Source organism: Rousettus aegyptiacus, unplaced genomic scaffold, assembly GCF_014176215.1.
Source record: "Rousettus aegyptiacus isolate mRouAeg1 unplaced genomic scaffold, mRouAeg1.p scaffold_m13_p_5, whole genome shotgun sequence".
Classification (NCBI taxonomy): Eukaryota; Metazoa; Chordata; class Mammalia; order Chiroptera; family Pteropodidae; genus Rousettus; species Rousettus aegyptiacus.
In genome coordinates, this window is record NW_023416308.1 from 49,283,790 (window position 1) to 49,307,242 (window position 23,453).

At 38.1% G+C, this 23,453-nt stretch overlaps 1 protein-coding gene and 1 pseudogene across 2 annotated transcripts in view; both read right to left on the reverse strand.

The window, feature by feature from the left end:
- Positions 1-14,225: 14,225 nt before the first annotated feature.
- LOC107518679 lies at positions 14,226-14,381 on the reverse strand (annotated as a pseudogene).
- A 2,118-nt stretch (positions 14,382-16,499) lies between these two features.
- Positions 16,500-23,453, reverse strand: part of ELMOD1 (ELMO domain containing 1) — a 38,118-nt gene continuing 31,164 nt past the window's right edge. For both annotated transcript variants that reach the window (XM_016160591.2, XM_016160592.2), the window contains exons 9-10: positions 23,317-23,450; positions 16,500-19,015 (exon numbers count right to left, since the gene is read on the reverse strand). In XM_016160591.2, coding sequence (XP_016016077.2) covers positions 18,843-19,015; positions 23,317-23,450 — 307 coding nt within the window. In that variant the 3' untranslated portion in view covers positions 16,500-18,842. The remainder of the gene's footprint in view (positions 19,016-23,316; positions 23,451-23,453) is intronic.

Consider the following 23,453-nt stretch of genomic DNA (forward strand, 5'->3'; position numbering starts at 1 on the left):
TGATCACTGTATGTGTGTGTTTTGGGGGTAGTGGTTTGGATGAGAGACAACAAGGATATTTGTCATGAGTATGCCTCCTTATTTTGTTATAAACATGTTTGAGTGTATAACAATAATTCAACATCTGGTCATTTCTGAGTTCCTATCTATTGACCATCTTTTCTATTGAGTTGAGAATTTCTTTATTCCTTATATATCAAGTAATTTTAAATTGTCTTCTGGATATTTTGAATATTATGTTAGAACTCTGGGTTCTGTTAAGTTTTTCTGGATAATTTGATCTTCAGTTTTAGCAGGTAATCAGTCTGGTTAATATTAGATTGCAAACCCCAACCTGCCTTCTCTGCGCTGTAATTCCAATGTTAGTTTAGTTTTTAAAGACTTTACAGTGTTATTTGGATCCACCCCTTGTATGACCCACCCAGAAGCCAGTTTGTGACATAGGCAATGGTCTACATTATACTTTAATTCTCAAAGCCTTTGCTATGCTGCTTCCTATCCAACCAGGAAGAGCTCAGTAGTGACTTCATACACAGATTTAGAGGTCCATTCTCCAGCTCCCTCCTTTCTACAATTTCCTTGAAGTTCTCTAGTTCTCAAAGGCCACTTCTCATGGCCCTTAGAAACCTGGAATTTTGGTCTCTCCATATTGTTGCATACTTTCCATAACCCAATCTGCCTCAGGAATAGAGGGTAGAGAGAAAAAAGAGAGCAAACAATTAACAGGAATTCACCCAACACTTTTCAGATCACAGGACTCCTTTTCCCCCATTCTTCTGCAGCAGAGAAGGATTTTCTCTGAGTTTCAAGTCACTGCAAGCTCACCGCTGCTGCTCTGTTGCAAGAGTGCAGCTTCCTGACTTGCCAGAGGGCAGGGCCAGGAGATTAATAACAGAAAAAAGTGGGGATTCCCTCTACATTAACAACCTTGCAGGACTCCTTATGTTGCCCTCCAAATGAAAAAAAAAAAAGGTTTTCTCTTGGAGTTTTTCTATTTACATCTGCTGTATAGATACAGGATTTCGGCTGACTTGGAGTCTAAATTAGGTATAGGGAAATTAAAAAAACAGAAAACTCACCAATGTTATGGTTGTTATATGAGTTTTGAGAAAGGGATAGAGTTGAGCAAGTTTGTTCATTTTAGCCCAAATCAGAAGTCCTGGAAGTATAGATTTGAATCATCTAAACCCCTGATTGGATAAAGGTGATACAAGATTACTAGCATCACAGAAGTCTGGTATTGCAAATGAAAACTCTCTCAGGAGAGACTCATAATTCGAAGCCGCAAATTCTTTTTGCATAGGCAATATCTAACGCTCAATACAAAATAACTAAGCATATAAAGAGACAAGATGAGGTAATAAAAAGAAAAAAAAAAAAGCTCCAAACAACAAATAAGGAAGACTGACAGAGAATATAAATAATGGATATCATTAGATATGGATTTTGAAAAACTGCTTAAAATGTTCAAAGAAAAAATAAATACTGTTATAAAATTATCCCTTGTAGTTTCTTATAGTTTCTTATAGCTTTAAATATTCTCTGTATTTTCAATTTAGTCATCTTTTAAAAGGCTTGTTTTCTTATTTTTATTAAATGTGTTGAGTAGAACTTGAGTTTGTTGTGTCGAAGTATGAAGGACTCACTTTAGAAGAAAATAATGTAAAGTGAGCTACCTTCCCAGGTAAAGCAATACTATTGTCTATATACAGTTTAAATGAAGAAGTAGTTAAGATCAGTTTTATCTAGCCCATATTTCATATGCACAAGTCTATCCAGCATTCCTTTTTACTCAACTTATCCATTTGGACTATAGTTTCCAGGTTATGCAAGTGCTTTCTTTTTTGATAGTAAATTTTCTACTGAACATTTTACTTTTTTGGTGATTTGGTTTGTCTTTATCTTCTTTTCTGTCTTGAGTCACCTTAATTTTCCTTTTCTTCCTTATTCTATTGAGAAGGCTTATGATTCCTCCAGAGATGGGACCCTGTCACTTGCCTCAATTAATACTGAAAATAGAAAAGGGTTTTAAATTCGCACAAATCTGTTACTGCAGTCAAAAATCTATCAGTATATCTGGGTGAGTGTCAGCTGTCAATTTCAGTCAAAATTAGAAGTCCAAAGGACTTGTTACTCTAGTATTAACAGAAATAGGGGAATAAAGAAGCTTTGCATTTATGGAAAATGCAGTACTCTAATTGGCTCATCTCACACTTAGCTTTTAGTCTTATGGGCATGAAGTAATTATACAAGAACATAGCATTGCCCTTTTACTGAAGTTTGACTGTTCACAACAGAAATGACCAGAAAGAGGCCAGTGTCTATTGAGCACTGTACATTTAGTTATTCAAAGCAGCTTTCTTTGAAGATAAGTAAAAAAAAAAATTTTTTTTTACAGAAATGAAAATACATCTCCCACTCACATCTCTCTTTACCACATGTCTGACCATAACTGCTAATATATAAATTATATATTTGTTCAGGCTAATATATTATTTTAAAGAATTTGCTGCAATTTTTATCCCTTCTGTTTAAATATTTTCTTTACAGGTATGTGATTAAGTAATCGTGGCACATAACGACTGATAAAAACTGATTTACATAGGTGTTCCTCAGAATTTGCTTACTCTGTAAGCTGAAGTACATCTACATTTAGGTGTCTTTAGCTAAAATCTCAAGTCATGAGTATGTCCCATGCATATAGTTACTTTCTTTCTTCTCAAAGCAATTTCAAACATGGCAGGGCATGGAGTCCTGTGATTTATCCTTTCATCTGTCCCACCATTTCCCTTTAGTTTTTTATTCCATCATTACTTTGGAAGGATTTATTTATTATTTAAGTAAGGCATAAAATCTGAGAAAAACATTTTCTTTCTTCAGGAAACAAATAACATGGATGTTTGCAGCTATAAGATGAATGACCCCATGTATAGCAATGGGGTGGGGAGCAGTACCCCTTGGTTAATGTGAGTTTCTGGAAACTTTCTTGCTTTTTTGGGCTTCCTCAGGAGTTTCTTTTCATACCCGGATATGCCAACAGACTCATTCACAGCAGAGGGCGCCTCAGTATAACACAAGAGCCCAGGGCAGCTGAATAGCTCAGTGATTTTTGTTGGATTTGTGTTCAATTCTTATATGTCTGATTGATATCTGTTGAATAAACATCTGATGAGTGTTTATTATGTGCCAGACACAAATAGTCTTTAGGTACTCCAGACACAAAGATGAATTTGACCCAGTTTCTATTCTCAAGAAACTCGTATGCCATCAAGTACAGGAGACGAGACTATGTGTTAACTAGAAGTAACAACAGCTATCATTTATTTACCATTTACTATATTTCACCCACCATGCTAAGGGTTTCTGCTTTGATAATCTCATCTATTTTTTGTAATATTTCTTCAAGTTATGTACTGTTATATGGCTGGCAACACACTGTGGGAAGTACTACAATTAAGGAATGAGAGTGCTTGGAGAGAGATAATGAAGACATAAGTCTATCTAAGGGAGTCAGGAAAAGAAATAAGAAAGTGACATTAGATATTTACTTGCTTGCCTTTCCTCAACTCTAAATTAGTTGAATGTAGACCATGTCTTGTTCAGTTTTGAAACCTCAATTCCTAGCTTCAATAAATATCACATGAATGAAAAAATGACATTTAAGCTAGTTACTGAATGATGAGTTGATGTTCACAAGATAGGAAAGAGAGAGGCCTTCTGGGTGGAGGATATAGCATGACAAAGGCAGTGAGGCATGATTGCGAGATACTATGGAATGTCAAATAATTCGGGATGAAGGAATATCAAGATGTAAGGCGGGGAGTAAGAGGAGAAGATAGAAAGCAAGTTAATGTATCAGTTGGCTATTGCAGTTTAACAAATCATGCTAAATGGAGTGGCTTAAACAATATGTATTTATGATTGCTTATGTGTATATAGACCAGTTGGGGGATTCTGCTGATTTGGGCCAGATGTGGCTGATTTGTTTAGCTTGGTCATAAATCTTCAGTGACCTGATGGGTAGGCTGGGGGACGGCTTTCCTAAGATGGTCTCATCCATGCACATGGTGGTTGCTGAATGTTGGCCTGGTGGATAGAGGTGATTGGGACATGCCTCCCTCATCATTTAGTAGCCTAGCCTGGGTTTGCTCATGAGATAGTGGCAAGATTTCAAGAAAGTGAGTGGAAATGGGCAAGGCCTCTGGAGACCTAGGCTTGGTATTGGTAATCTGTTATTTCTGCCACATTCTATTTACCAGATAAAACACCAAGGCCAGCCTGAATTCAGAAAGCAGGGAAATAGACTCCACCCCTTGATGAGAGTAGCTGCAAGTCAAATTGCAAAGGAAAAGTTGAAGGTAAGTTCATTAATTAATGTCAATCTTCAATCTGATTAATTATACCTCCATGATTATATTTTGTAAAAGTTAGATTTTATAGTTTATAAAAGTAATACAAAGCCATCATGGACAATACATTTGATCTTGTATTCATCTACTGAACAAATAGTTAAAGAATGCCTTCTATGTGCCAGTCACTGTTTTAGGCAGTATGGCTATAGTAGAAAACAAAACAAAACAGTAATGCCTGCCCTCATGGAGCTTACATAGAGAAAAGGAAGGGGGAAAAGTGAGGAAAATCACCCAGATTCCTAATCTTTCCTTAATTTAACATTTTGGAGTCTCTTTGTCTCTCTGTCTCTCTCCCTCTCTCTAACTCTTTCCTTCCCTCAACTCTCTCTCTTCCTCCACACACCTTCTTCTCCTTTTTCCTCTTCTTCTTCTCCCTCTTTCTCTCCTTCTTTCTTCTTCTCTCTGTTTGTCTGTAGATGTGTTGTTTGTTTAGCAGCATTCTGATCACCAAATAAACATACCGCTTTCCTCACTTAAATTGTTATATAAGATTTTTCCTCTCCATGTTGGTGCCTATTCTTCATTACTGTCTCTTACAAGCTGTATGAACCTAGGCACTCTCTGTGCCTCAGTTTCCTCATTTTTCAAATGAGATAATGGTAATACTTCTCTCATAGCACTGTGGTGAGGACTGAGTTAATATATTTAAAGTGCCTAGAACAGTGTATGTTATCGTGTTATAATAGCTATAATACTTATAGCTCAATAAATTTAGCTATAAGTATATTTTTATCGTTAATATTTTAAAACACCATTATTTACCACTATATTACTAATTTCAGTTATTTACACCGCTTTCATTTTAAAGTGACACTCAACAAACATCTCTTTGTGTGAAGCTTTTATTTCTCTATTTCAGATTATATCCTAGGGATCGATTCTCAGAAGGCGATCATGCTTAAAAGTTACAAATGTTTTTCAGGCTTAGCAGCCTTGAAATTTAACTATTCTGGGTTGGCTGCCCAAGTGGATTAAGCTGACTTATCACAAATCTCTCCATTACTCTGTTATTGGAATCACGGAGATTCAGGCCTGGCTCTAGGCAGAGCTGAGATGAAGGTGAAAGTTCCTTAGTTTCCTCTATTCCTCTCTTTTCTATGCTTTTTTCATACCCTTCTCTTCATTCATTCCCTAACTATTTTCCAGAAAACTGTCTGTGTAACAGACACTCTATTGGGTACTGACTGGGCAAAGAAAGCCTCATCCCTGCCTTGAAGGAGCATGATTACAATTTATGAAACTATGATGACAAGACAGGACATGAACTGAACTGTGGGATCACCAGAGATCTCTCTCAATCGAGATGTGGGGTTTTAAGGCTTTCTGGAGGAGATAAAAAGAGTTGAGGCAGGCAGAAGTTAGTTAGATAAAGACATGAAATTGACTCTGCCATTTTTACTTACTATAGGTAGGACCCAAGGCAAGCTTTTAGCTTTCTTAGCCTCAATTTCCTTAGAATGGATATGATTGTGCCTACTCGATAAATTGTCACGAAAGGCATAGAGAATTGTTTGTCAAGAACTTGGTACATAATGACAATAGCAAACAATTACATAGCATTTACCAGACGTTATTCTCATTCAATATATTATTGAATTTCTCAGGCAATTACCTAAGGCAATATAACTCACTGAATACTCATAACAACCCCATATAGATGCTTCTATTACATTCATTTTACAAATAAAAAAACTAAAGGCAAAGGTATATGAGCTTGTTATATAGTTCGTAAGTGGATAAACTAGAATTTTAACCTGTGCTTTAAATTGCTATCCTATAGAGTCTCCATAAAAAAGTACCAAAAATAGTGAATTATTATTAAAGCAAGAAGAGCACATGATGCAGGGAAAACAGTATGTAAAAAGGACAGGAAGTGAGAGACAGCAGAATACTTGGCTTACATATAAGACTGGTTCTGGTCGAGTATTATTTTATCAGTTAAGAATCTCACTTATGATGATAGAAACTGACTCAGAATAGTTTAAGCTAATGATGTTGGGAGAATGTCAGGGGGCTCACACCATGGGAGGCTGAAGGATTGGCTTGGAAACATGTAGAATTTGTGAAAACCCACCTCTGTAGGCATTTTGGGAAAGCAACAGTTTGGTGAGTGACATCTGGAAAGAATAACACCAAACTTCCACTCAAATGACTCAAAATCAAAGTCTTCAGAAACTGTGTTATTGGCCAAGCTTAGCAACATGCACCAACTCTGGCCCCACCCCAGGGGCCAGGGACAAGGAGGATCTGAATCCTACATCTTCTGTTATGAGAAATGGTTTCCAAGAACTTTCTTCTTTCTAAGGCTACATGTGGGATGGAGTTATTTCCCCACAGGAAAATTAAGGTGCTGTTAGAATGGGGGTGGGTGTTAGAAGCTAAATAACACAGTTCACTACACGTATTAAGAGAGCAATGACAGTTGATACGGAGGTACCATTTCTTACATCATCAAACACTGAGGTATTTATTTATTTAAACACTGAAGCTTTGTGTTCTAAGGACAGAAAGCTATTTGATCATTTTCACACTGCAAAAAAAAAATGTAGACAGAGTCCTCATTACGCTTGTCAGATGTGAAACATTTCTAGAAAAAAATAATCGCCAAAAGATTACTCTTTTTCATCCTGTGTTTGAAGCCTATTATGTATCTCTCCCTTATCCTCAGGTTTTAAATGATGGTTTACTGGCTTTTGGCTTTTTCTCTCCTCTTTCAGCTTCTTGGTAAAGAGCTGATTCTTGGACTAAAATTAAGGTAGATGAATTATCACAGAAAATATATTTTCTGTTTATTGGGTTCTTCTTTCATATAGAGTTAGAGAATTTTAGAAAAGAAAGAAATATTAGAGGTTACCTATTTTCTTCATTTTATAGATGAGAAAACTAAGACCTAAAGATGTTTTATGGCCTGTCCAAGGTCAGACAGAAGCAAAATTCATGTCTTTTCACAACTCTCTGCTTTTCCATTCTAGCCAGTGAAATAATTTTTTCCAGATTTTTTTTATGGTTCACAAAATAACTCATATCCTTCAACAAACTGTCTGAGCTTCTAAATTCTGGGGATTATATTCCCTATTCATGGGAAAATCTGGCTTGATTTCTCTCCTTTAATTTTCTTGCATGCCAGTGCTGTCTCCCTGCTCCCATTTCTACCTCTTTCAGCATCTGCATCTTGCCAGAGTGCAGTTGATCATATCACAAGGATCATTATGCTCGGCTCATTTTATGAGTGCGAGTCTCCTCTCCTCAGCTCCAGGGCCTAGGCCACTGCACCACATAACAGTAGTTTGATAAATGTGTGAATGGAAACTTGTAGGTTGGTTGGTTTGATTTGCCAACCACCTTTTTTTTTGCAGCTTGCTTCTGACTTTTAGTGCACCTTGGCTTTGCTCTCCCAAGGCTTCAGACTGCCAGTGCGCTCACTGTAGCAACCTACTCAGCTGTAGCCACGTGTCCATCTCTTTCCTGTTGTCTTCCTCACTACCCAAATGAGTCCATTAGTATCTTGGACTTCATTGCCTTTGTTATCTTTAATAATCATATTATTGGGAAAAAATGGAGAATATCTGTGTGATATTGTGATTTATAAGAAATATATATTTGGTCATTTATATGACCAAAATATATATCTCATATATATCTGGTCTTCCTCCACAATTCCTGGCTCACAGTATTGGGGACATCTTGAATTTTCCTGAGTGCTGAGAATGAAAAAGGTGTATTTTATTATGTTAATGAGGTGACTTTTGGAAAGCACCTAAGGGTAGGGGCTGATTGCCAGTGGAACTAACCATGTGATTAGAGGGTTGGAATTGGAATTTTCAATCCCACTCTTGACCTCTGAGGAAGGGAGAGGGGCTGGAGGTTGAATAAATCACAATGGCCAATGATGTAATCAGTCATGACTATGTAACAAAGCTTCCATAAAAAACCAAGAGGATGGTCTTCCCAGAATTTCCAGGTTGGTGAACACTGTGGAGATGCAAAGAGAGCTGTGTGCTGGAGAGGGCATGGAAGTTCCGTTCCCCCTTTCCACATACCTTACCCTATGCATTTCTTCCATCTGGCAGTTCCTGAGTTATATCATTTTATAATAAACCAGTGATCTAGAAAGTAACATGTTTCTCTGAGTTCTCTGAGCTGTTCTAGCAAATTGGACCCAAGGAGGGGGTTATGAGAACATCTGATTTATAGTCAGTTGGTCAAAACTACAGAAAACAATCTGGATTTGCAATTAGCATTCTGAATTATAGAGGGTCATTGGAACCTCCAATATGTAGCCACTTGATAATAAGCACAGGTAGCCTGGGCTTGAAGCTGGCATTTGAAGTGTGTGTGTGTGGCGGGGGGGACAGGGAGCAGTCTTGTAAGACTGAGCCCTTAACCTATGGAATCTGATGTTATCTCTAGGTAGCTAGTGTCAGAATTGAGTTGAATTCTTGAACACTTTTCTGATATCCAAGAATATTTTTGTTGGCTTGAAGGTAACCAATCCCCTACTCTCCCTCCCCTCATTGGAATTGGGTCTGGGAACCCTAATTTAGACTGTTTAAGATACATATCGTTGCATTAGAAACAACAATCATTTATTATTTCCCATGAATCCATGGCTGGATGGTTTTGTTGATCTAGCTAATCTTGGCTGGGCTTGCTCATGCATCTCTGTTAGCTGGCAGATCAGCTGGGGCTGGTTGGTCTAGGATAGCTTTAGCTAGAACATCTTGACTTTCCTCCACATGACCTTTTGTCTTCCAACAGGCTAGCCTTAGCTTGTTGTCATGGTGGTGGCCAAATTGAAAGAGGGGAGGAGAAACTCAAAGGTTCTTTTTAAAACCTCTGCTTGTGTTACGTTTGATATTGTCCCACTGGTAAAAGCAAGGCACAAGGTCAAGCACAGGGTCATGGGGAGGGCAGAGAGATCAGATTCAGGGAAGTATAAAAACTGGGGCTCCTAGTACAATCAATGTAGTACAATGTAGTACAATGTCCAAATGAAGATAGCTTTACAACTATCTAAGCTGGTTGGTTGCTATATACATAACAACCAACCAACCAGCTTAGATAGTATATTTTATATATGTAAAATGTGTACAAATTACATGTATACAAATATATAGGGATGTGTATATGTGTGTGTAGTTTTAATCCAAAGTAATAATTGTAATTGATGGAGTAGTAACCTACAGAGTGGACATTGGTTGTCTTTTGCTACCGTTCCAAAAATAAACCCCATGTCCATTTTTGCTACTTGCAAAAATACTTGATTTCTTTAAGAGCGAACGGCTCCTCTTCTAGTCTCAGTATATGCAGTTTTGGGAAAGTGGCACCTGAACATGTTTGTGTAAATTAAAGCATTACTTCCCTCTAGTAACAGCGATGGGCACATGTCTCAAGTGGAGTTAGTAAGAGACTCAGTGTCAGGGTTGTATTTAAAGGAGGTTCCCCATCGAACTCCTGTCAGGTCATGAACCTAAATGTATATAGTGTGGGAGCTGCTTCAGTCACTGCTACTGTGCAGCCAACAACAGATGCAGACAAACTCAACTCTGGTGATGATTTTTGAGCTGCTGGATCCATCTGTATCTGAAGTCAGATATATGACTCGTTTTGTCATTTACATGAGCCAGTAAATCTTTTATGCCCACAATTCCAGTTCAGTTCCACATGTGTTACCTGGACTGCACTATCAATCTTCCAACAATATTGCTATTTTACTTTAGACCCCTCAAGTTCACCTTCACGTCTCAGGTCTTTAACAAAGCCTTCGAAGTTGTTATTATTATCTCATGCCTCCTGCTCTCCGACAACACTGAACTGTTTGTAATACTCTGCCCAGACTGAGCTCTTTTCACTTTGGTGACTTTGTTCATGTTGTCCTCATGAATGGTATCTCCCATAGCAGCCAAGACTTAGTGCCAGTCATTGAACTGACCTCACTGTGTAGTGGACTATTTACCTGTCTATCTCTGGACAAGACTTGCAGGCAAGGAGCATGTCTTTTCTTTTTTGCATCCCTGCACCTAGCACAATGCCTAGCGTAGAGTAGGCTGTCAGTGAATATTTGCTGATGGGAGGATGAATGGATGCATATTTCTCTACCCTCTGATTGCACAGGGAAGGAAAATAAACATTCTTTGAGGGGTATTTTACCTGTTTAACAGAATCATAAGCAATCCCGCAGTGGAGTGTATGAAGCTGCCAAGTGGGAGGAAACAAAAACAGAATATTCAGGGTTGAGCAGTGAGATGGAGATGGAAATGAATATGATCACTTGTGCTGAAATTGTCATTCCTTGCAACAGTGATAATAACAATACATAAATAAATATTCACGATACCATTATTCAGAGAGTTATGAAGTGTTAGTAGAAGATGTATGGCCTGGAATTTTTGCTTCAGTGCCTGCAATTATTACTGATAATTTTTTCTTTTTTAAAAAGGAAAACCAACAAACTAGTAGTCTCTGAGAGCCAGTGAGATAATTAGAAACTTTCATGGTAATACTAAGTAAAAGGAAGGTTCTGGCCAGTACCAGCCCAGGGAACTGCTATCTGAGTAGATTTTTATTGGAAAAATTGTTAGAGTTGGCTTTCACTCCTAGTGGCAACCCAGGCCTGATTATTTACGATAGTTTCCTCTTTCCTGCCAAAGAACATGCATAAATTTAAGTTCCTGAGACTAATCACAGAGTATGATTTTATTTTTTAAAAACATTTATTATTTCCTTCAGATTTTAGATACCATACATGCTCATGGGAGAATATCTGGAAAACATAGATGTGTATAAAATAAAAATAATATAATTCTACCATTTTGGTATATTTTCTTTCAGTTTCTTTTCTAAAAACTATAGGATTTCAGTACTGATCTGGTGAGATATAGAATAGGGTTGTGTAATTGAGGCCTGAACTGTCACTCATGTCTGTTCTTACAAGACTCTAGTCTCATTCATGAGGGTCCCATCCTCATGACCTAATCACCGCCCAAAGGCTCCACCTCCTAATGACCATCGGGTTGGGGGGCAGGATTTCAACACATGAATTTTGGGAGGACACAAACATCCAGTCCATAACAACCCTCTACCTCTCCATGCTAACTCCTCTTTATACCTCCAGGTGGATAACACACTCGAAGTGGGCACAAGGTCAAGTTGTATTGACGAAGTATGTTGAGGGGAAACAAAGGGAATGTTTGGTTTATTTCTAAACCATTAACAGCTGAGACTAAACCTTGTCAGTTTTCAGTGGAGAGTGACCAGATCAATACCCTCGAGAGCACTGCTTCTCAAACTTTAATGTGCACACGCATCATCCAGGGAGAGTGTTAAGATGGAGAATCTCCTTCCATAGGTCTGGGAAGGGGCTGTGAGGATTCATTTCTAATAATTCTCATGTCGGCGGATGAAAGACCAGACTTTGGGAAGCAGGGCAGTAGATTTAGACTATGAGGGCCATGACGAAGGACACTGTCTCCATTCCTGTTTTATCCCCAGACTTGGCATAATGCCTGGCATTAAAGCTCTCAGTAAATATTTGCTGAATTGAATTAATGGGGGGACACTGGCTACAAGGACAAATTTTGTAGCAGAATTTTCTGTTAGAGTAAGCTCATAGCCAAACACCAAATGAACAATAAAACAATCATAACTAAACACGTGTTTATCTAGTACTCTGGAGTTTCTTATGTGCTTTAATTAATGATTGCTTATTTGACTCTTACTCTTACAATAATCCTCTGAAGAGGAGCTTTCACTATTATTTTTCCATTATGGATGGTAAAAGCAGGCGGAGAAGGTAAGTTGTTGGCCTAAGGAACTCTAGCAGCACATACACTGAAACAAAGGTCTCCTGAGAGCTAGCTTTTTCTTGCTGTACTCTGCAGCAAGAGTAATAACTTGACCAAAAGTGGGTTATGTAACTCTTAGTATCTAGCTTGAGGCTGTTGATGTCCATATTCTTCTGTAATTGCTACACACTTGACACAGAAAATCTAATACATCTAAAATACAGGTGTAATATGAGATTTGTCAAAAAATAACTCACAAGTTTTCTCTGGCATACTGGGACAAACCCATTATGTCTGGAGGTCCATCTCTCTCTCCCAGCAGAAGGGGCTACATCCATGCTCAGCTTCCCTTAGGATCAGAAATTTCCTCCCCCAAGGCAACATCCCACAGACCTCAAGGACTGTAGGGCAGGGCAGTGCATGCTCCCTCGTGGCTCCCAAGCAGCAGGCAGCAAGATCTCAATTGCCTGGCTACGAAATGGTCCTATCAGATCATCACCCCTCTGCTAAGTTTCAGGCCTCCCTAAAAGAGAGAACAACAGGGACGGGGGTTCCCCACCTGAACTCACAGCTCCAGTGTGTCTAGCACAGCACACAGGCTCTTGTGAGCCTTGAGACAAAGAGAAGCACTCATACCTTCCTTTCTCTCACTGACACTTGTTTTAGAAATGTCCCTAATGAGATCTGTTCCATAACCCATGCCTCGTGATGCTGTGGAATTCATCTGGGCTCTCTTATGGTAGGTGGCAGTCCTGAAGGGTTCCACTTTAACCCACCTTGCATGACAGTGAGGGTTTAACTGTGATTTTTCAAGTTTAATCTCAACTTTCTTTCCTTTTTACCACACTTTTCTAGTTGCCATAAACTTTTCTTCTGTGGCCTCTTTCCTAAAGTAGACCACAGTACTAGGTGCATTATAGATAAAATAATAGAAGTAAGCATTTTATTTTTGGTAACTATGCCCTTACTATCTTTCTGGGGTTTCCAGGAAGTATTCAGGATTGTTAACAGACGACATCGTACCTGTTAGTGTGTCTGTGATTAGTAGCACTCTGGAAGCTAAGTCAGGTCAACAGGACACCGGAACCTCAGCAGTCAGAGGAATGTTTTATTTATGAGGAGTCCGCATGTCCAAAGTCCTACATGTTCCTCTTTCCACCGAAACACCCTGCAGCTTTTTGTCTGAGTATGACAGAGTGGGCTCTGTAAGCCCACCTGCTTGAGGTTTCCCATAAGCCAGCAGGAAGGAGGAACACAGGCTTCCAGTGCTCTTGGGGGAGGCAAGGGACGAGAGAAAGAGCTCACAATCCTGTCAGAATTTTTGTGCATGGAAGAAATTCTGACCAAAAATGTGGAAAGTCCTGAGGGACAGTATGGTAGCATTTGTGATGTGTAGGTCTGAATTCAACCTACAGAAATCTGAGCAAGAAATGTTATTTACATGTATATTATCACTTGGGTGCTAGGTGTGTACGTGACTTTATTGTCTGCCAGTCTCCTGGATAGTAGAGAATAATTTCAATCAGGTAGGCAGCATAATGATTAAATGTCTCAGCTTAAGGCCTTGGGTTCAAGGTCTAGCTATGGCATTGACTTTTTTTGTGAATACTTTTTGACCTTAATCCATTTAGCCCACTTCTCACCCTGCACTTCTGGCAACCACCAATCTATTCTCTGTATCAACGAATTAGTTTTTTTTTTTTTTTTTTAAGAGTCCACTTATAAGTGAGATCATATGGTATTTGTCTTTCTCTGACTTATTTCACTTAACATAATGGCTTCAAGGTCCATCCAAGTTGTTGCAAATGGCAGGGTATCCTTTTTTTTTCTTTAAAGTCTCACATATTTATTACTGAACAAACTTACTAGTACAAATTACATATTACATATAGAAGAAAATTATTTTTCCAATAAATTCTTAATAAAACATGTCCACCTATCCACGTAGTAGTGATCTTCTCAGTACTTTGGTAAGGTCCAAGCAACCTGGATATAGCATAAACATGTGTGCCATCTCAGGTGTGATTCCTCATAGACCCAGCGTGGTTCCTCTTCAATGTGTCCTCTTGGAGTCGTATCTGATTTTATTACCAGTTTTCATCTGAATCCATTGGGGATTGGGCTGATTCTTCTTTTATTTCTTGGCCAGGAACCACTTGGCCCTGAAAGTCTTGTGAGAAGACATGGTGAGTAAGTTCGCAATGGTGGAGAAAGAGCTGAGTTTCCTTATTCTTATGGCTGAATAATATTCCATTGCATACATACATACTATATTATCCCATTTATCCAATGGTGAATACTTAATTTGCTTCTATGTCTTAGCTATTGTAAACAGTACTGCAGTGAACATGGAGATGCAAGTTATCTCTTCAAGTTAGTGTCTTGTAGCCAGTGTCCCCCCATTAATTCAATTCAGCAAATATTTACTGAGAGCTTTAATGCCAGGCATTATGCCAAGTCTGGGGATAAAACAGGAATGGAGACAGTGTCCTTCGTCATGGCCCTCATAGTCTAAATCTACTGCCCTGCTTCCCAAAGTCTGGTCTTTCGTCCGCCGACATGAGAATTATTAGAAATGAATCCTCACAGCCCCTTCCCAGACCTATGGAAGGAGATTCTCCATCTTAACACTCTCCCTGGATGATGCGTGTGCACATTAAAGTTTGAGAAGCAGTGCTCTCGAGGGTATTGATCTGGTCACTCTCCACTGAAAACTGACAAGGTTTAGTCTCAGCTGTTAATGGTTTAGAAATAAACCAAACATTCCCTTTGTTTCCCCTCAACATACTTCGTCAATACAACTTGACCTTGTGCCCACTTCGAGTGTGTTATCCACCTGGAGGTATAAAGAGGAGTTAGCATGGAGAGGTAGAGGGTTGTTATGGACTGGATGTTTGTGTCCTCCCAAAATTCATGTGTTGAAATCCTGCCCCCCAACCCGATGGTCATTAGGAGGTGGAGCCTTTGGGTGGTGATTAGGTCATGAGGATGGGACCCTCATGAATGAGACTAGAGTCTTGTAAGAACAGACATGAGTGACAGTTCAGGCCTCAATTACACAACCCTATGCTATATCTCACCAGATAAGTACTGAAATTTTCTTTAAATAAATATCCAGAAGTGAAAATTTTGGATCATATGGTATTCTATTTTTAATTTTTTGAGCAACCTCCATACTGTTTTCCATAGTGGCTGCACCAATTTACATTCCCACCAATAGTGCACAAGGGTTCTCTTTTTTCCACATCCTTACCAGTACTTTTATTTCTTGTCTTTTTGATAACAGCTAGTCTAATGGGTGTGAGGTGACATTTCTTTGTGGTTTGTGATTCTCTTTCTTGACACCTTTAGTAATGCATTTAAATTCTCTAATCCTGTTTGTTGAGAATAACAAGCAAGCAAACAAGCTCACTTTGTATGTTGTTGAGGAGATGAAACAAAGAAGTAGCAACACAGTTCTGGCACATGGTGTAAGAACTCACTAAATGTTAGCTCTTGTAATGGAACCCATACCAGAATCTTTCGTCTCCTACGACTTGATGTTATACTTGCTTCTGCTTTTCAGTCACTTCATTTCTAGAGTAGAGCGGTCACTTCTGTAAGTTCCTAAAGAGTTACAGGCATTGCTTTGATAGAGCACATACATGGCTCAAATTTCCACATAAAGATGTGGCTATGTGCCTAACCGGCTTTCCTTTTCATTTGCCCTTTTTCTTCTTTCCATGTCCCATTCTGTCCCCATTAACTCTAGTGTCTTCCTCATTCTTATTCAGTTGGATATGGTTCCATATATTTATAGATCAAGATGATTTGGAGCTGTGGAGTTTGATTGCCAGGTTTTATTTTCCTGTTGCCAACTTTCTATAAGCCCAACTGAATCAGCTGACCTTCTAGCTCAGATCAAGCCCACTCTCTGATGGGTCTTTAAGATTTTGGTAGTATGCTAGATATCAAAATGTCTATGCCCCTATGATGTACTTCTCCTACAGAGGTTAGAAGAAATTGGGTTGTTTGTCTAACTGAGTAGTGGGTGGACGATCCTGTCTGTCTCTTGGTCTCTCTTAATCACCTAACGTCTCAGTTTCCTCAAACTGTTGCAGTTTACCCTGCTGTCCTAAAGAAATTATTAACAACATCTTCTGGTTCAGAGGATACATTGTAAGGCCATTTTATCATTTGCGATTGGTATATTTGGTGTACATTTAAGCTTCTTTTCAAATAAAAAAGATGGTGGGTTATAAAGCAAAAGATTATTTTTTTCAGTATGATAACAAGAACTATGAGAAAGAATATCAGATTGAAGTTACAATGTTCAGAAACAGTACTTCAGTGTTTTCTTTATTTGGTGCAAACTGGAACGTGTTTATATCGAAGCAAGGGTGTTTTGGAAAACTTAGAAGAGGTTTGCCATATTATTTACATTTTAAGTGGTCAACCCTTGTTCTGTGGAATAAGTATAAGCAAGCTAAGAATGCTCAAGGGAAAACACACACACACACACACACACACACATCACACATTTTTAATGGTTTTTAAACCTTCTGCTCTTCTTTTTCTCACCTTACTTCATGTTACTGGGTAGAATGCATCTTCCACAAAGAGGTGTGAATGAGAAATCTAATAATACTTCAAACTAGAGGGAATTGGCAGTTTTCTCATCCTAAAATTGTGCAGCCATGTTAAGATACAACAGAGAGAAATCATTCGAGAAGCTGGGAGGGAAAACTCCCAGCATTGTTACCATCAACTATTTCTACCTGAACAGAAGAGACATGAGCTGGTGTAAATGCCACATACTATCAAGCCATACCGGTGACACAGGACCACAGTGTATAGAAAGAGAAAATTCACACACATATGGCTGACAAAGCCTGTACTGCATATAGGATAATGCCTTCATTTATAGCAGGGCTCCTGAGGCAGGCTATTTACCTGGTTCACAGGTTCTCACCTATCCAGAGAAATATATACTCTTGCAATTATTCATGGTACACATCATGTGTTAACCAACTCCTTCTGTTCCCTATTCTAAGAAAGGGCACAGGGCTGTAATAGATGCAATATAAAATGCCGCCACCTGGTACATGGTCGAGAGGGAAAGGATAGCAAAATCCTAGAGGAACTAGAATGGACAAGGAAACAACAGGTAGCTTAATGTTTCTTTTATCAGCTGTCTAGCAGTAGACAGACCAGGCTTTACAAGAAGTTACAAAGAAAAAGATGGACCTTATTCCTTCATTAAAGCACTACCAGAGCTCCTTTCTCAGACATGACACACACTAATTTATTCCTGGTTACTCTGAATGATGGTGTGATTTATATTCAGTTCCAGGTTGTCTGTCTTTGACATTCTACCCACTCATATATTTGCATATTCAGAAGCTGTATGAGCACAAAATATTAAAATGAAATCCACTATACATTACAGTAGAATGGCATATAATTTATTCATATAACTGACAGGCAGTACTCAAAATTCATTTAAATAAGCAAGTGATTACACAAATGTCTAATAATACTAAAATGATAGAAAGTATAAAATACCATGGGTATGAAATGCCATGGTAAATATTATTCAACAGACTACAATCATAATTCCAAACTAAATCATGGTTTTGTAAATGATTTTTAGTAGTTTTGGAATGATTTGATCTTTTCCCTCTTCTGAGCAATTTACTTCTTGATACAATCAAGGTCATTATTTTCAAGAAATATTGCAGAATGACATAGCTTAGGTTCCTCTCTCGAAATAAATTTTCTTGCAAATTGTATTTTAATATTGCCTCTTGACAGAGAAAACAAACCAGTCAACACTGAGTTCCCCTGGCAAAGATGCTTGGATTAGAACAGTGCCAGGGTGTAAGTCTGAGTTCAGCAAGAGGCAGGCAGTGAAAAACCTTTCACAGCTTTTGAAGTGTGCATACTTCCTTTTTGAGGCTCCAAGCATCATACACATATTTAGGCATGAAAGCCTGTGAAATTATGGGAATAAAATAACTTAATATCCAGACGACTATGACAGAATTGCAACTGTGGGTAAATTACAATATAATTCTGCGGTACTTCAAACAAAAAGAGCACCTACCTAAATTTGCTTCTTATAAGCCTTGTTACATTTTTGTGAAGCACAGTTATGTTTGCAGGAATGGTTTGGCTTATCATGTGTCTGTCTGTATTATTTTAAGTCTTATACTTAATTGGAATGAGGCCCAAGCATGAACCTGGCTTGAAAAGCTAGCAGCAATAGTCATGAAACATATCAATAAATTAAAAGGCTTCCACATAACAAGATTCAGATAAATCTCTTACATATAAAATACAGCTAGAGAAATACAATTCTTCAATGTTGAGTTATGAGAGGGAAGAAAACAATCTAAAAAAATAGAAAACTCTCTCCATACCTGGGTGTCAAGGCAGGATGTAACACTGCATAATGCCACAATATGAGCAGTCACTGGATGGCAGATACTCCAGAAATAGTGATATCTGGGGATCTGGTAATTATGATCAAGAGATGAAAATACTGTACGAAAAGGCATGCATACAATCACCGTGGGCATTCAATGTGTGAGCTGGGACCTAAGCAGAGATCTAACAGGACAATGAGGCAGTGTTCTGGGGTATCCATTAAAATCAGCATGGGGAACTACATGTTGATTAAACCTTCCGAGGCAGCAAAGTGTGGGCACAATGCCATGTCTGGGTTCTGCAGCTGTTTCACGATCCTCTTACGGAATTTCTCCCGCACACGATTAAATTCCATTATGTCCATGGGGTCCTCTTCAATCCAAAACTTATGAAACTCGTGCATCAAATAGCCTATTAGAAATAAGATAGTGATAAGAATGCAGGAGAAAAAACAATCTCAAATCCCATTAGAAATCACCCTAAATGCTGAAAGAGATGTCAAACCAAATAATGGCAACCATGGAGCTCAAGGAAGAGATCAGAATATTTAAATAAAGTATTTCATAGCAAATACTACTGTTAAGAATTATTCTTCAAAACTAGTGCAGTAGAAACTACTAATCTGCAAGATTTTTCCAATTATTCCTGGAATCATTCTCACTCTTCTCAAGCAGGAATATAAATAAATTCTGACATCTCTTGAAAATGAATCACATGTGAAACATATTCGGAAAGGCCAACAGCAATTGGCCTCCTGATTAAATTAACATAATGGTCTAATTTTCCAAAATTACCCCCATTCAACCTTTTTTTCTTTTGATATTTGATTTGAGTAAAGTTTTAAATTACCCTGACAAATCAAACAAATGTGTTCTGACAATCTATTATGAGACAATAAAAATTGTAAATCAACTCTAAACAACACAGACTGGTTATTAAAATACATGAAATTGTTAATAAGACTTTCTTGCTCTGAAGCATAATTTCAATTCAAATACTTTTGTGTCTCAGAAATGTTATCTATGAATGATCTGGATTGGGAAAATTTTTGGAATAAATGTAATTATTTGATATGAGAATCTATTCATTGTGTTCTGTTTCTCCACTGTGTCCCCTTCTCCACTACATTTAGAATAGAAACATGAATAGCTTTTTAAAAGGACGATAATATTTATTTACATGTAGTAAACCTATTGCAAGCTCAAGTGTCTCTCTATGTATTAAGAGAAAAGCATTTGAGGGAATATTCCTAGTTAAAAAAAAGAAGAAAACCAAATATTAACCAAACTTTTCTTTGTCTTAACATTAGAAGGCAGTGGAAAGTGGGAGCAAGGATTCTGGAGCCAGAAACCTGGTTTGAATTCTAGTTCTTTCATGTTGATGGAAAAGGAGTGAGCAGCAGGAGGGGGCATGGCAAGAGAATTTCGAAACGAACATACTCAATTCCAGTTGTAAAAAAAAAAATTGATAGGTTTTGTTTTTCTGGTAATTAGCTACTTATGGGAAAAACCTTTAACAATTCCATAAACAGATTTTAAAAAATCTTTATCCATGTCTCACTGTAACACAAAATTAGAAGTGACTTTCGCTTTTCACAAACACACACTGCCAGATGTTGCTCCATTGACAAACTTACTTGATTACTCATTCATTACATTATTAAGTATATTTGTACATCATTTAGTATATGGACTCTCTACAACTATAGGAGAAAGAGTGGTAAGGAGAAAGAGAATTTATTTTACTTTTTTGGGGGGTTAGCTGTTCCATTTCTTTTAGAATTGGACTACCTTTGGGATCTCCACACACATTAACACATTATGTTAACTCGTGTTAACAAAAGTTAACATATAGATTGCTTTCAACATCTCTGATGTGGACATACACCAACCCTTACCCAAATGCCTATGGGTTACCCAACCCAGGGCCCACTGCTACCGTTATGAGAACCTGAACACATCAGAGAAGCTCTAGATCAGAGGTATCAGTGACCCCAGGAGCCATCCCATCCATCTCTGCTCCATCTGATGCTTGCATTCCCTAAGGTAGCAGCCAGCCTTGAATTCTTCTGGTGAGGAAACTGACATTAGTCTGTTCCACTGAAGAACCTGATTCTTAAAAAGTTCTTCCTCACACTGAGCCTAAAATGTTGGCCTGTATTTCTTAAAACATATTCAGTGTTTCTTCAGTTCAGGTATCTGAAGTGCCCTTTATGCCCTGAGCGTATCTCTTTTCCAGGTTAAGCATCCCTGTTTCTCATCACCACTTCGCACATGCCATGACTTAGAGTCTGTTTATCATCCTGGTTAGTTCAGTACACACCAACAGAAACTTATTTCCTCTAACCTCGGTATCTTATTCAATCAAAACAATTCAATCATCTGCCCATGTCAGTGACTGGGCAAAATCCTAAAGTATCTCAAGAATGGTATGGAGGTCCCTCTTAAAAATGCAGATCCTTCCAGATTCAACCAGGCATCACAGTTCGGTAAAATAAATCTCATTCATGTCACTAAAGTTTGAGGAACGTTGGTCTAAAAAATGCCCTCTTTTTAAGTTCCCTTGGCTTCTTTCTAAATATTATAATTTATGCTTCTAAATGAAATATATGATCATTTACAATTTCTTCTTCTTTTGCTACATAAAATACACACATAATTTTTCTGACTTGGCCTCTGAGCTGTTTTGTACATAGAGTCAGGTTTCCAATAGTATGTATTAAAATCACTCATGATGAATTAAAGGCATTTCATTAATATCTCATAAATGATAAGGTCTTCATTTCTATTGCAATAAAGAAACAGGTACTATGAAAAATTATGAAGAATTCACTTTCCCACAATGTACATAAGAACATTCACAGTTCTATAATGTGCCGGTAAATTGCAACTTACTCTAAAGGTGATCTAGTATAGCACAGCATTTTAGAAGAATGGAGATCCCTTTGATTTCCCCATTGTTCTATTTTACATGAAATTACAGGAAAATATTCTGGAAAGTTTAAAAGGCAGGCTAAGAGTAGAGGTGGGGGTAGTTAACAATCTGACACCACTCTCAGGATCCTTCCTCTGAAGGCTGCAAAAGTCAAGCTTTAAAGCTTGCAGACTGATTTCTTGGGACTCTCTTTCCCTAGCACATCAGGAAAACATTTAGAGACTGTATAACATGATTTTAATTGAAATGCAGAAATAGGGGCTTGGCTTCTGGGGTACATATTATAATCATAAAACTCCACCCCTTTATATAGCATCACAGAGTGTTCATAAATCCATTTGGTCAGTTGGTCAGTTGGCCCATCAGCCAATTAACAAATACGTAAAGATACAAGAAAAAGGTAGAGTTCCTATGCTTCCCAATTATTGATCCAGGTAGAAAATTTCAGATGATTATTTGTTAGCTAAGAAAGCTAACAAAATGGCTTGGAAAGCAGAGGTAGGAAATAGAGGCCAGGCTATTGTTTGAAGTCTCTTACTTAATTTTTGCAACAGCTTTGTGGGGTAGGTAATGCTGATAAACCTTCATTTTACAGATGACAACACTGGACTTCGAAAAGATACTTGAATGGGGTGTAATCACCCAATTATAGCTGGAAACTGGAAGGCAGGAACTGAAATCAGATGACTTTCTACAGCTGTGCCAGCTGCCTTTTCCAGTGTATTCTCTTCCTTTGGACCTACTGAATAGGTCCTTCTTTTGAAGGTCAAAGAAAAGATAATTCTTCCCTCTCTTCTGACCATTGTACTTTCCTTCTACTCACTACACACAACCTTACTTCATTTCAGTGGAGCCTTAGATAGAATGCAATTTTTGTAGCGTACTGCCTTGGCAGTACAGTGTTCACTGAATAGTACTGTAAAGTCAGAATGACAGAGCTATTATATTCTTATATTCTTTTACCTACATGGAATACCTGTTTTGAATACCAATTTGGCCTTTCAATCCAAACCTGCAGTGTATTTGTTGTTGCTTGAATGTGTCTTGGTTTTGCTTCACTGCATTCAGTTAGCAGACAGCAGAGACATATGCAGGGACACAGGTAATCGCAAGAATAGTATAGAGCTGACTGGAAGAACTGATCACATCTGATGGAGGAACAATTAATTCAAGGCACAGTTTGCTTCTTCTAGAAAGGCTTGAGTCCCTTTGCCTATATCCCAATCTATAGGGGGATAGCTGCTTTTTCTAAAAACTTGTGAGGGGCTTGGGAAAACTAATCCTATTTCATGCTTACTCACCTGGGCTCTTTTAATGTTTACTGAGGACTAACTATGGGGCTAGCTAATAAAAAAACATTTTATCCATCGTCTCATTTTATATTCGCAGTAGTTCTGTAAGGAAGATTCATTTCTCATTTTATAGCTGAGATAACAGAGGCTTAGAGAGGTTAGGAAACATAGATCTCGCAGTCAGTTTGGGTTGTCTTTAGAACCTCCACTCTTAAGTGCTTTGCAAGCTGGATTTGGAGGGTGAGAGACATGCTAAGTCACACCAGAAGTTGACACATTAGATGTTATACAAGGGCTGAGAAAGAGGAGAAATCTACAATGCCTGAAAATGTAAGCGAAGGTTTTCAACAACAACAAAAAATCAAAACCAAAAGAGGAAGTTCAAAGGTCCCAGAGCAACCAAATCAAAAAGATACCTCAATTTTAACCCTTCTCTAGAGTGTTCTACAGAAACCTGCATTGATAAGTAAGCAACTGGACACTTACAGAATGTTTGTTGGAAGTGAGACAATGTTGGAGCTTCTGGGGCGATGTTGTAGAAATGAGTTTTTAGAGCTCCGCTCACCAGTAGATTATATGCCAGGTCAGTTATGTTAATGCCCACAATTGCAAATGAGTACCTG